At 38.2% G+C, this 13,154-nt stretch overlaps 2 protein-coding genes across 3 annotated transcripts; one reads left to right on the forward strand and one right to left on the reverse strand.

The window, feature by feature from the left end:
* Positions 1 to 1,005: 1,005 nt before the first annotated feature.
* On the reverse strand, positions 1,006 to 3,331 carry LOC142626093 (uncharacterized). The gene is made up of 3 exons (XM_075799873.1): positions 3,115 to 3,331; positions 1,949 to 2,455; positions 1,006 to 1,664 (listed from the first exon to the last, which is right to left on the reverse strand). The coding sequence occupies exons 1-3, from the start codon at positions 3,329 to 3,331 to the stop codon at positions 1,006 to 1,008; spliced, it is 1,383 nt and encodes a 460-aa protein (XP_075655988.1).
* A 2,642-nt stretch (positions 3,332 to 5,973) lies between these two features.
* On the forward strand, positions 5,974 to 10,200 carry LOC142622751 (pentatricopeptide repeat-containing protein At1g71210, mitochondrial). Of its 2 annotated transcripts, none has more exons than XM_075796276.1 (2): positions 5,974 to 8,967; positions 9,580 to 10,200. In XM_075796276.1, exon 1 carries the CDS (start codon positions 6,166 to 6,168, stop codon positions 8,899 to 8,901), a length of 2,736 nt encoding a protein of 911 aa, XP_075652391.1. In that variant the 5' UTR covers positions 5,974 to 6,165; the 3' UTR covers positions 8,902 to 8,967; positions 9,580 to 10,200. The 2 variants fall into 2 exon arrangements, with proteins under 2 accessions (XP_075652391.1, XP_075652392.1); XM_075796277.1 differs by having other exon boundaries at positions 9,626 to 10,200.
* Positions 10,201 to 13,154: the final 2,954 nt, after the last annotated feature.

A 13,154-nucleotide genomic window follows, 5' to 3' on the forward strand; every position in this document is an offset into this window, starting at 1 on the left:
ATGCTTTTTCCAAATCAATTTTTATTGCCATGTAGCCCACCTTCCCTTTCTTGAGACTCATGGAGTTAATAATTTCCTGAGTTATAATCATATTATCCAACCCTATTCTCCTTGGCACAAAGGCTATTTGGAGGGGGGAGATAAGCTTAGGCAGCATTGGTCTTAGTCTTTTTACTATAATCTTAGTAATAACTTTATAAACTGTGTTACAAAGACTAATTGGCCTAAAGGACATCAAGCAATCAGCCCCTGGGCATTTCAATACAAGAGTGATCAAGGTTTCATTTAGGTGGGGTGGGATGACAGAGTCCTTAAAAGTTTTACTCACTTCTTCGAAAACAAAGTTACCCATTGTACTCCAATATGATTGGAAAAATCCTTTATGGAGGCCATCTGGCCCTAAAGCTTTGAGGGGTTTGAGACTCCAAAGGCCATCTTCAACTTCCTGCAACGTCACCCCCATGGTTAGCCCATTTGCCTCCTCCTCATCCAAAAAACATGGCCAAGAAGGGATGTTCCACATGCTCCTCTGCACACTAACAACACTTGTAGAAAAGAGTTCACAAAACCCTTTCCTAATCAGCGATAACATCTCCCCTTCGTCATGTACCCAATTGCCCTAATTGTCCTTTAAACGAGCAAGTATATTCCTCTTCCTTCTAATCAAAGCTGATGAGTGAAAAGATTTTGTATTTCTGTTATCTTGAATAAGCCAATTAAGCCTAGACTTAACTGACTAAAACTCCTCGTCTTGCTGTAGAATTTCCCAGTACTCCTTTCTTAACACTTCCCCAAGGTTCAACAGATACTCACTTGGGCCTTTAGTGATGCTAGACTGAATACCTCTTAGTCTTGCCACCACCTGGTTCTTTTATGGAATACGTTACCAAACACTTCTTTATTCCACACTATAACTTCCCTTGTAAAAGTTTCAATATTTGCCTTCAAGGCCTTATCTTCCTCCCACGAGTCACTAACAACCTTTGGGAACAGAGGATGAGACATCTACACAGGTTGGAAGCAGAAAGATCTAGAATGATTTGATGAAGGAGGGCTGTCCAATTTAAGGAGCACAAGGCAATGGTCCAAGCGGGTGTGGGCTAGGTCGTGAACAACTGCTTCAGAATATAGCTCCCTCCATTCAATGTTGGAAAAACCCCTGTCAAGCCTTTCTTGAATAAAATGACCCACCTCCCTCTTGTTTACCCAGGTAAACCTAGGTCCATGAAAACTCAAGTCCACCATCCCACACGAATCGAGGCATTCTTTGAACATTTGTACATGTTTGGGGTTTAGAGGGTTACCACCAAGTTTACCATTATAGGATAAAAGCTCATTGAAATCCTCCAGCATAAGCCAAGGAAGATGATGCAGTAGGGCAATAGCAGTTAGGTTATTCCACAACAATTTTCTTTCCTTTAATCTAGAGCTAGCATAAATGGAAGAAAGGATCTTGGAATAGTTAAAGGCACACACCTTAACCTCAACATGAATTTCTTGCTCATTTTTGGCTAGCTGAGTAATCTCCACTTTAGCCAAGTTCCACAAAACCCAAATGCCACTAGAGTAGCCAACAGTGTCAGCATGCAAAGCTTCGTCAAAAGGGAGCCTATCAGTAATGTCATTTGCTCTGTCCCCACCCACTCTTGTCTCCGTGATGATCACTATAGAGGGGAAGTGAAAATTAATCAAGTTCATCAAAATGGTGTGAAAACGAGGGTTTAATGCCCTTCTGCAATTCCAAAGGATAATTTTCATTGGACAAAACTTTATAAGTTGGGGACTGGTTTCAAGTTGATTATGAGCCTCCACTCTGCTCAGCAACCTCCAGCACCTAAAGGCTTCTCCCTAAAGGCTTCTCCCTCGAGCATATCATCAGACTGAAACTTAGCATTGATGGGTCCACCTAGACCAGGGTCCTAGAGACTTTGTTTCCCCAGTACCTCACCGCTGCCATCCTGGATATCCATATTCTCCTTCCCACGTCTTCTTCCCCCAGACCCAATTCGCTCAAGCTTTTCTCCAGCACACGCGTCGATAGGGCTCTCCATCCCAAAACTTTTTTTTTTGCCATCGTTGGCCTGTCTGAGGGGAATATCCACCAGGGATTTGCCCATTCCAACCATGCCGGATCTGATAGAGGCAGGCAACCCATCTTTCTGCTTTTTGGTGTTAGAGGGAATATGTGGCTCCACGCCTTCATTTCTTCCAAATCGAACCACCCCTAAATCATTGTTAGGCTTGCTTTTATCTGTGCCATCATTTTCGAAGACAGAGCCATGATCTTCCCTTGTCAAAGGATTGTCCACTCTTGTCTTTGCCTTGCTTCCATGGTCACATGCCTTTTCCTTTCTTGTTACATTAGATTGGCGAGCTTGACAACTATTTACAGACAATCCATCGATCTCAATGCAAGGAGAATGGCCTGGAGCAGGAAAGGTCTTGCCTGAACTTCCTGAACCAAACAAGAACTATGAGGGTGGAGGTAGCTTCTAGTGGAAGTTGAAGGAACGTGCCTGGGGCAGAGAGATTTCAGGTGTGATGGGACATGTCTTTCCCCAATATCCGAGGCTGGTTTGGTTTGGTTAAATCTGCCCCTTTTCCTATTACCATCAGCGGGCCCATGGGCCACTTTAGAGTTGACTCTAGGACTAGGAAAAGGCTCTTGGATAATTAGGCCTTCAGAGAGGGGGTTAGTACCAGACTCTAGGCCCAATTCTACTTTTTTGCTAAGGTTATGTGGAGCTCCACCTTTTTGCCCTGCTTTCTTGTGCTTGACAAGCAGCCAAGGCCTATACTATTCCTTTGGGTTTACACTACTCGTACTCGTCTCTTGAGATTTGTTTCCTTCCATCGCATCATTTCCCTCCTCCTCAAGCATGGATTCGGCTCTGACATAGAGTTTGGTGTGGCTGCCTTAATAGTATAAGGGTACCTTTCTTTCCGGTGACCTACGTAACCATAGGAGAAGCACAAAGATTTTATACCCTCATACTGAATTTCCTGGACCATACATTCGAGAAGAATGCTCCTAGTAAGGGGTTCATTCAAATCCACTTAAACACAAATTCTCGCATGCCTCCCTTTAACCTCCGTTGTCGTGTGTGAATCAACCAATAACACCTAGGTCATAAAACTCAATGGGGAGCTCTAGCAATCTCAGCCAGACTGCAACTAAACTACACGTGACATTGGAAGGCCTAAAGCTGGGTTCCCATGCTTTGATGGTGAGGAAATGCTCACCAATAAACCATGACCCACCTCTGATAACGTTTTCATAATCCTCCATGAAACCAAACCTTGTGAGGAAGAAATCCTTGCCTAGGTCCATGTAGTCCAACCTTCTTGTCGGTTCTAATAGACTCATCACCTTGGAGTGAAGATAATGAAACCCCACCGTTCAACCAAAAACCTTTACTATTAAGGCATGTGTCCACCTAGCCCGAATGGTCCTCCCCATGTCTGGGTTGAGTGTCACTGCTATCATACCCTCAGCCATATCTCCCATATCCACCAGGTTAGGCGTCGACCCTTCATTATTAATACTTAGGTTGAAAGCCAGGGCAAAGGCACCCAGTATCTCATCCATAAAATGGTGGAGAGCCAAACTCAGGGGCTCCTACGGACTCCTTGACCTTTTTTGTGCTTCATTGAAGTTCAGCTTCTTCCTGTCTAGACCTCTCATGCTTAGAGAACTCGCAGTCCATCTCGTTAATTATTCATAAACTTATTTATTTAGTACAAAATTTTTCATTCATCATAATTTGGGGTTGCATTTTTCAATCACCAAAATTTTTGGGTGTAATGAGATGTAACACAAAATATAAATACATCTGAAAATACATATATCTCATCACATCCTTAGGTATATTTGTAATTGAAAAATGCATTAACCTTTAATTATGATATATGAAAAGTTTTGTACTTATATTATTAGAAAAAAGGAGAGCCTCTAAGTATGTGCTACTAAGACGCAAGTAAATTACATGAGTTAATATTTACAAAATGTGAAACCAAAAGGTTTATTCTCTTCACAATAGTTTAGAAAAAAGACAGATAATAGGAAACATAGTTATATTACAGTAACTTACACAACATCATATTTTTATTCCGTCCACAAATATCAATTGGGTTCCAAACATCAAGATTCGTGGCCATGTTTTTGTGTACAATTAATTCCACACTTTTGAAGCTTTGTTACATCTCTATGTCACAACTTCATACAAAGTAATAAGGGATAAGGAAGCCATGATAAGAATTTTAAGCAATGTAGAAGCTTCAGGGCTTTGACTTTAATATTTTTAGTTGATTAATCCTGGTTCATTAGTACATTACAATAAAATGCATGAATATAAGGAAAAATAAGATGAAAAATATTGTTTCATTACATTTCTAGTCTATAGCCTAAAATTGCAAGTTGTAGCTTAAAATCTAAAGAAGTGCAAATAATTTGATTACATGCAAGTAGATCTTCATCTGCCTTGTTCATTGTTTCATTACAGCTTCGCACGTGATCAAAGGCTTTTCATTTTTATTTTTATCTTGTTTTCAACATTACTACATATATAACAACAACAACCCATCAAGGGGGAAAAAAGAATAACAATAAAAAAAAAAAAAAAGTCTTTTCTAATTGGAAAACCCAAGTCTTTCTTCTTAGTCTATCCGATCAGCCTACAAATAAGTCAAAAATTGGATCTCTTTAGTAAAAATTTACTCCTGATTATTATAAATTTCGTTTCTTTTTCCTTGTTCTCAACAACTTAAAATAGCATAAACTCAAATCAAATTTCTAAAGATTTTTTTTTTACGTATTATAATCCAATTAGAAAAATAAACGAAGATATTAGAAATTAGAAACAAATTATTACGAAAGGGATTAATCACATATTATTTCTTTGAAGAAAAGCCTCTTAATTTATACTCGAACGAGTAAAACTTAATTTATACGCGAATGAATACCAAACGCTACATAGGTTTATGGGCTCTATTGAATGTGTAATAAAAGATCATGGCAAGTATCTCCACCAATCTATTGAGTCTCTGGATCTAATTGATGTAGTCGGTCCAAGAAATGACATTACAAGGAAAATAGCTCAATCATATAAATTTTTTTTAAAGGTTCATTTAATGAATATAGTATTGTAGTATAGATAACCGTTTAATAGTCAAGATTATTGGACTTGTTTACTAAGAGTCTCTTTAGGTTAGTTGTTTTTAAAGGTGCGTTTTTAAAAAATAAAATTCATTGTTTTAAAATTATAATTAAAGTCTATTTTAAAAACTATTTAGTATAAATTTTGCTTATTATTTTTTTTTTCTTTTTTCAACGGGTTATGGAGAGATTTGCCATTGCAAATGTTTTTTTTTTATACAACCATTGCAAGTGTTTTGATACTTCATAAAATTTGTATTTTTATTCTAAATTTATAAGTTAAACATAATTAAACTTTTGCAAAGAGATTCTTATAGATTCAACAAAGTGTAATTCTTAAAAAGAAAAGAAAAAAAAGGGCAGTTGAATGATGCTTTGCAATATTGAATCTATAATCCCTATTCCTGAGGAGTGAGGAGGTGAATCAATTAAAAATATTGTGTGCTAAACTGCCTTTTGTTTTAAAATATTATCCTCTATTTCATAATTAAAATTCATTGTTTTAAAATTATAATTAAAGTATATTTTAAAAAATATTTAGTATGAACTTTGCTTATTATTATTATTTTTTTCTCTTTTTAACGGGTTATGAAGGGATTTGCCATTGCAAGTGTTTTGATACCTTAAAAAATTTTGTATTTTTATTCTAAATTTATAAATTATTTCTAATTAACCATGGTCAAACTTCAAGATTTTTATAAAAATTTAAAATACTTCATTTCTAATATAAATAAAATTGGGTAGTATTAATTTATTCAAAGAAGGAGAGTGATTTTTCAATTCAAGGTTCGGTTAGAGTGTCCTTCATCATACCTCCACGGCAGTGTGATTCTTACAAAGCAAAAGAAAAAAAGAAAAAAAAAAAAAAAGCAGCAGAATAGTGCTCAGCAGTGTCGAATCTATAATCCCTGAGGAGTGAGGAAGTGAGTCGTTGTTGGTCTCTGAGCAAGACAGCAGCACGCACACGGGGGTGGTGGTGGTTGTGGTTGTGGGTGCCAAAAAGAATCAGAATGCTTACAACAGTAGCCAAATCCAGCAGCAACAGGAGGAGTAAGAATTCTCCAATTCTCATCCTAATCCACTACTATCACTACTCTTCTTCTTCTTCTTCTTCTTTTATTTCTTCATCATCAACCAATAGCAACAACAACAACAACAAGATCCCATTCCTGCCTTCTCCTTGGGCAGCCCCAGCACCCACCCCCACCCCCACCCCCACCCCCAACCATGATTCGGATCTCCTAGTCTCCTCGTTCAAGGAATGGTTCAATCGCCGCAACAACTCTCTCCTTGACCAAATCTTCCTCATCTTAAACACCCAACAACTCCACAATGACAGCGACGACCTATCCTCTCGTCGCTCCGCCGACCTCGCTCTCTCCCAGCTCAACCTCCGCCTCTCCGAATCCTTCGTCTTAGATGTTCTTAACTACTGCAGAGGCAGAGGCAGAGGCAAAGGCAATGACGTACTCTCCTCCCTCAAATTCTTCGACTGGGCCGGCCGCCAACCCGGTTTCCACCACACTCGGGCCACCTTCCACGCCATCTTCAAGATCCTCTCCAAAGCCCAACTCATGTCTCTCTTGTTAGACTTTCTAGATGACTACATGAAGCAGCGCTACTTGCATAAGGTTCGTTTCTATGACACTCTCGTTATGGGATACGCTGTTGCTGGTAAACCTCAAGTTGCACTCCAAATGTTTGGTAGAATGCGCTTTCAAGGTCTTGACTTGGATCCCTTTGCTTATCATGTCTTATTGAATTCTTTGGTCGAGGAGAGCTGTTTTGATGCCTTTCACGTCATTTTAAACCAGATTCGATTGCGGGGTTTTCAGACTGACTTTACAAATACCATTGTTGTTAGGAGTTTTTGTAAGCAGCAGTTGTTCCATGACGCTGAGCTCTACTTGCGAGGCTTGTTGACCCAAGGGAGGGAATTGCACGGCCATGTTGTCTCTGTGCTTGTTGATGCTCTTTGTAAGACTAACCAATTCCAGAAAGCTGGGAAGTTGGTGCAGGAGTTTCGGGACTCTGGCTTGGTGCCAATGGAGGATGCCTATGGGGTTTGGATTAGGGATCTTGTTCAGGCTGGCCAGTTAGATGGGGCTCTGGATTTCTTGCGCACTAAGAAGTCGTTGGAAGGGTATGTTCCCGATGTGTTTCGATACAATGTTTTGATATGTAGTCTTTTGAGGGAGAATCGACTTGAGGAGTTGTGTGATTTGTTAATGGAGATGAAGGAGGGTCAGATATCCCCTGATATGGTCACCATGAATGCTGCATTGTGCTTTTTTTGTAAAGCCGGGATGGTGGATGTTGCGCTTGAGTTGTACAATTTGAGGTCTGAATTCGGGCTCTCTCCTAATAGCATGGCTTATAACTATTTAATCAATACTCTCTGTGGTGATGGAAGCGTCGATGAGGCTTATCGTGTGTTGAAGAATTCTATTGAACAAGGTTATTTCCCCCGTGGAAGAACGTTTTCTATACTTGCAGATGCTTTGTGCAGAGAGGGAAAGCTTGATAAGATGAAGGAGTTGGTCATTGTTGCCTTGGAGAGGAATTTTATGCCAACTACTTTCTCGTATGACAAGTTTATATCTGCTCTGTGTAGGGCTAGGAGGGTAGAGGATGGTTATTTGATACATGGAGAACTTGACAGAATTAATAAAGTTACTAAAAAAGCTACTTACTTTAACTTGATACATGGTTTTAACAAGTCGAACAGGGGAGATATTGCAGCCAGACTTCTTATTGAGATGCAAGAAAAGGGTCACACCCCAACTCGTGCCTTGTTCAGAGCTGTTATTTGTTGTTTATGTGATATGGAATACCCAGAAAACCAATTTTTCAAATTGTTGGAGATGCAGTTATCTCGTCATGAACCCAATTTTCAGATTTACAACTTCTTCATTGATGGAGCTGGGCATGCCAAAAAACCTGACCTGGCTAGAGAAGTATTTGAGATGATGCGGAGAAGTGGGATTGAGCCTACTCTGAGTTCTGACATTCTTATGTTGCAGAGTTATTTAAAGAGCGAAAGAATTTCCGATGCTTTGAATTTCTTTAGTGATATACGCCAGAGAAGAAAAATTAAGAGTAAACTATATAATACCATTATTGTTGGTCTCTGCAAAGTCAACAAGGTTGATATTGCATTGGAGTTTTTGAGAGAAAGCAGGAATAATGGAGTGGTTCCAGGTACTGATTGTTACGAGGTTCTAATACAGATGCTGTGCTCAAACAAAAGATATGATATGGTGATAAATCTTATTAATGACTTGGAGAAAACAGGGCGTCATGTAACATCCTTTATCGGTAACATGCTCTTGCTGCATTCTTTGAAGACTCAAGAGCTATATGACACTTGGGTTAATTTGAAAGAGGTGCAGAATGATAAATCTTCTGATAGTTCATTGCTTGGCCTGCTCATTGGTGCATTTTCTGGTCGTGTTAGAGTGACTCAACATGTCAAGGACTTGGAAGAAGTAATTGAAAAGTGCTTCCCACTTGACGTCTATACATATAATATGTTGTTGAGAAGACTCAGCATGAGTGAGATGGATCTTGCTTGTGAGTTGTTCAATCGGATGTGTCAAAGAGGGTATGAACCTAATCGATGGACTTACGACATCCTAATACATGGATTTTTTAAACATGGGAGGAAAGCTGAGGCAAGGAGATGGGCAGAAGAGATGTTCCAGAAAGGGTTTGATCTGACCGAGCGTACCCAACTACTTATCTAATGGAATCAGTGGTCTAGTTTCCCACAGCTACTTGATTTAAACATCAACAAAGTTTATACAATTTTGGTGAGAACTAAAACATTTCATGCCTTATTTTGATGCAATGGTATATTAGTTTTAAATATATGTGCATTTGTTTCATCAGCTATTATTGCAGTGAAAGAATAGGATGTATTTTTTGTTTTTATTTTTCATATGGAGGCACTGGGTAAAGATATATGCTTTATACCATTACCTTTCATTACATTAATTGGACTAGGAAGTTCTCTATGTGATGCAGTATGCTTTGATCAGTAGAGATTACCCAAAATTTGTGGGGTTTGGTGTTTGGTTTGTTAACAGCCTGTTCTGGGGATTTACAAAATTGGAATGTCTCAGTTAAGTAGGCTAAATAGTTGTGGTAGGCTCAATTTTGCAGATGTTGTTCTATCTAGGATTCCTAATTATGAAGATTACGACTCCAGGTGAAGTTTTTAATGTTTCATAATTTGGGAGGGACATGTGAGATGATTCGTTGGTGGTAACGCAGTTGAGAAGATTTTGGATTCAGAAATCTACCTTTCTTAAGTGCGAGTTTATGTTATTCTGTTTTATTTCAAGGTTTTATTATATGTAGCTGAATATACATTTGGTAGTCAAACAAATTCATTGAGAAATTGAATAAATTATTGGTTTCAGTTGTTTTCAAGTATTGAAATTTAGCTTGCTGCTGGATGAATTCCAGTCAGTTTGTCAGAGGCAGAATAGTGCAGAAAACCAAGCTACAGTGCACTGGCAACCACCACAGGGGGATTTTTAAGGCTGAATGTTGATTGGTGCAATTTTTCAGAAGTTGGGATCTGTGGGAGTGGCTACCAATGGCAGTGCTATGCGAAAAAATTAGACGAGTTAAAGATCGTCTTGAAGCTGAACTGGTAGCTGTTTTGCAGGGCTTGCAATTTGCTCATGAAGTTGGGTTTCGAAGGCCTATTCTAGAAGGTGGTTCAGCTACAGCCATCTAGTCCATGATCCATATGGATATGGGTCAAGCGTTGTTAGGAAACATCATTGAGGTGGCAATATCATTACCGAACAGCTTTGAGCACTTTGAAGTTTCTGTTGTACGAAGAGAAGCTAACATAGTAGCTCATAGAGTGGCTAGGCATGCCCAATATGTGACGGATTTGATAGTGGGGATGGAAGAAGCTTCATTTTTTGTCCAACAACAACTTATCCTTGATGTAACTGTTAAATACTATTTGCAATAAAATATATGTTTTCCCTTCGTAAAAAGAAATAGGAAAGGTAAGTTATTTATTCATTATCTTGAATTACCATGTTCATTTGGTATATGATATAATGGAAATCATTGTTTCTTAATTTTTGCTTAAAAAAGCACAGCAATCAATCACTCCAGTAATTGTAATTGATTGCCATCATGTGGCTAAGATCAACGATGGTGATAATAATGGTGATGATGAAGAAAGGAATCATCTTATTGTAGTGTCTCTTAATATATTTGCCTCTGTTGCATTAATAATAATAAAAAGTATCCTGTACATTGCACAGGGTATACGCTAGTTTTAGTAGTACCTGACCCTTGAGTTCTTCCCATAGGAGGGTGAGAAAATTGATGTAGGTCCTGCCAATTGGCAGAAAGCTTGTTTTGTGCCAACAAAGTCAGGTGCCCTTGTGATTGGATTTAGAAAATGGTTAAACGAGTGTTGTGATGGTCAAGTTGATTGGAGAGGCAAGTTGATTTGAGAATGTTTTACAAGAGCACGGTAGATCTTTAAACATGTTTCTTGTTGCAACAATGAAACTGTGATCCTTCAATCTGCAAGATTTCATGTGCATACTTACATCAACAACTAACACACTTAAACCTTTCATAATAATACCTTTAAACTTCTTTTCTTTTTCTGTATGTGGAAGCCAAGGACACTGGAAATTATGGTGTAGTTTGAGACCTTTTAGAAGACTTTGAAAGTTTGTAATCTGAACAATAGATGCATATTCCTCCTTTTATGTGGTAGTACTTAGAACTAGTTGTCTCAGTTATGAGAGTTGGTTCATAGAAACTATTTTTCACAATCTTTTCCAGGTACTGGTCCCGTGTGATAAATTGCTTAAGTAGCAGTTTTGCATACGAAGGTCATAATGCACTTGAAGTTGTCCTCCAAGTTGTCTATTGTTTAAATGAGATGAAATATGGACTAGAATCTTGACGAACTTCTAAAAAAGTCTCATCGCCACCACCAAAATGCTAACCAAAGTAGCCTTTATACTAATCAAAGAAAATTTGGAAAACTAAAGCAGACCACTTTAAGTGACAAGTTTAAGAACAATTGATTAAACGGTAGTAACAGCTTGAGCTATTAAGCAGTACTAATATCATGAGCTCAAAGGCCAACTAGTTCACAGTTCAGTTCACTTGGTTCAAAACCCTTCCATGGTGACTCCAATGGAGATTGGATTGTGAAGCTAAGCTCTCTTCAAAAACAGCTACTTCTCTTGTTCAAGATGACAAAGAAGCTTCATATGTCATATGTATTCTTTGATTGAATTTTTTTATGTGAACTATTGGACAGAGCAGTTCCAAAATAAAAAGCTCCAATTCATATTCAATCTTTAAGAGATTCTCTACGAATTCCATTGAGGAAAATATAAATTTTGGTGTCCTGGATTCAACAATCTGGTCTAAGTTACTTAAATTGACTCGTATCTTTATCACCGAATTAATTTAGTGATTTAATGATTCTGATTTCTGAATCTGCTTTGTAAATTGGGAGATATTGACCATAATCAGGACACATGTATGGTAAAATATAAATTAAACTAACTGTTTCTGTATTAAAAGGAGTAGCTGGTACAGGTAATTCCTTGGAAATAATGTATGATTAAGAGACCACTAAGATTAAAAAAGAAATGAACCTAAAAAAAGATTAATAATAAATGCGCGCACACGCACACAAAACCATTGCCATGGACAACCGTGAAATCTAAACTACAAATCCTAACTGCTGCTTTTATCAGTATCCTTTGAGTTGTCCTCATTCTCTTTTGATTTCTTCATCATCACAGTCAGACTAAAATTTAGTTTTTTCTTTTCCACTTTCTTCGTGTTACTTCTTTCTTTGCCTTTCTTCCCTAACAGTTTCCAGAGCTTGAATCAGGCTTCCCAAGTATCATCATCACCTTCCTCAGTCTTGGGCATCAAATATACAGCAACATTTGCAGGAGTCATGTTCACCACTTCCAACAAGTGGCTGATTTTTTCAAATAGTGTCATCAAATTTTCAGTAACAGCTGTCTTGTTTTCCATATATGATAGATACGTCAGTCAGCTCATTGGAGCTGTGTCCAGTATCTGGTTACTAATACTACTCACTGGCTTGGAGTGTGGCACAGCTTGGGTGGATTGCAGGTCCTTTTGCCATGTTCTTTTCTTTAATCACTCATATTTCCATATTATTTCTTTGAAATTGCTATTGATCTCCTGATCCTGAATATGGACCTGGCAGAAATCACTCCTCCCTTGGTGCTGTCCACATGAGTTCAGGTAAGATAAAAAGTTGGCTCCTTTTTAAACCCCATTGTTTAATTTGATAATAGTACCCAAGACAGGAATTCTCTCTTCTTTTTTTCATGATGAATGAAAAGGTCATTTGATTACTCATAAGGTAAGCTTTAACTTCTAGTGCAGTAGATGTTACGGGCATCATTGGAGGAATCTCAACTTTGAGTGCGGCTGATAAAGAATGCTTGGTGTCTCAAGCTCTTGGAGATGTTGCATTTTCCTATTCATTCTTTTGATACCTTAAGGTCTCATATAGGTGAAATCTGTTTTGAAACACCATTTCATATATGCATTAAAAGAGTAAAGAGGATGGTATAAATTTTGAAACAGCATTACTTATATGTACTTAAAAGAGTATAGAGGCTACTACAAATTATGTATTTTGCAAAATATGTAGGATACTTTGAAGTAACCTCCTCCAGAAAGCCAGACCATGAAGAAGGCCTCGACAATAGCAATTATAGTTACAAACCTCTTCTACCTCTGCTGTGGAGGCTTTAAATATGCAGCCTTTGGGAATGTTACACCAGGGAACCCCTTGACAGGGTTTGGATTCTATGAACCATATTGGCTCAATGGCTTTGCTAATGCTTGCACCGTGCCTCATCTAGTTGGAGGATATCATATAAATCTTTATTATGCTACATTTCTCACATTTAAACCTTCTCATTCTTGTTACCTCTACATTTACCAT

This window comes from Castanea sativa, chromosome 1 (genome assembly GCF_040712315.1).
Source record: "Castanea sativa cultivar Marrone di Chiusa Pesio chromosome 1, ASM4071231v1".
Taxonomy (NCBI): domain Eukaryota; kingdom Viridiplantae; phylum Streptophyta; class Magnoliopsida; order Fagales; family Fagaceae; genus Castanea; species Castanea sativa.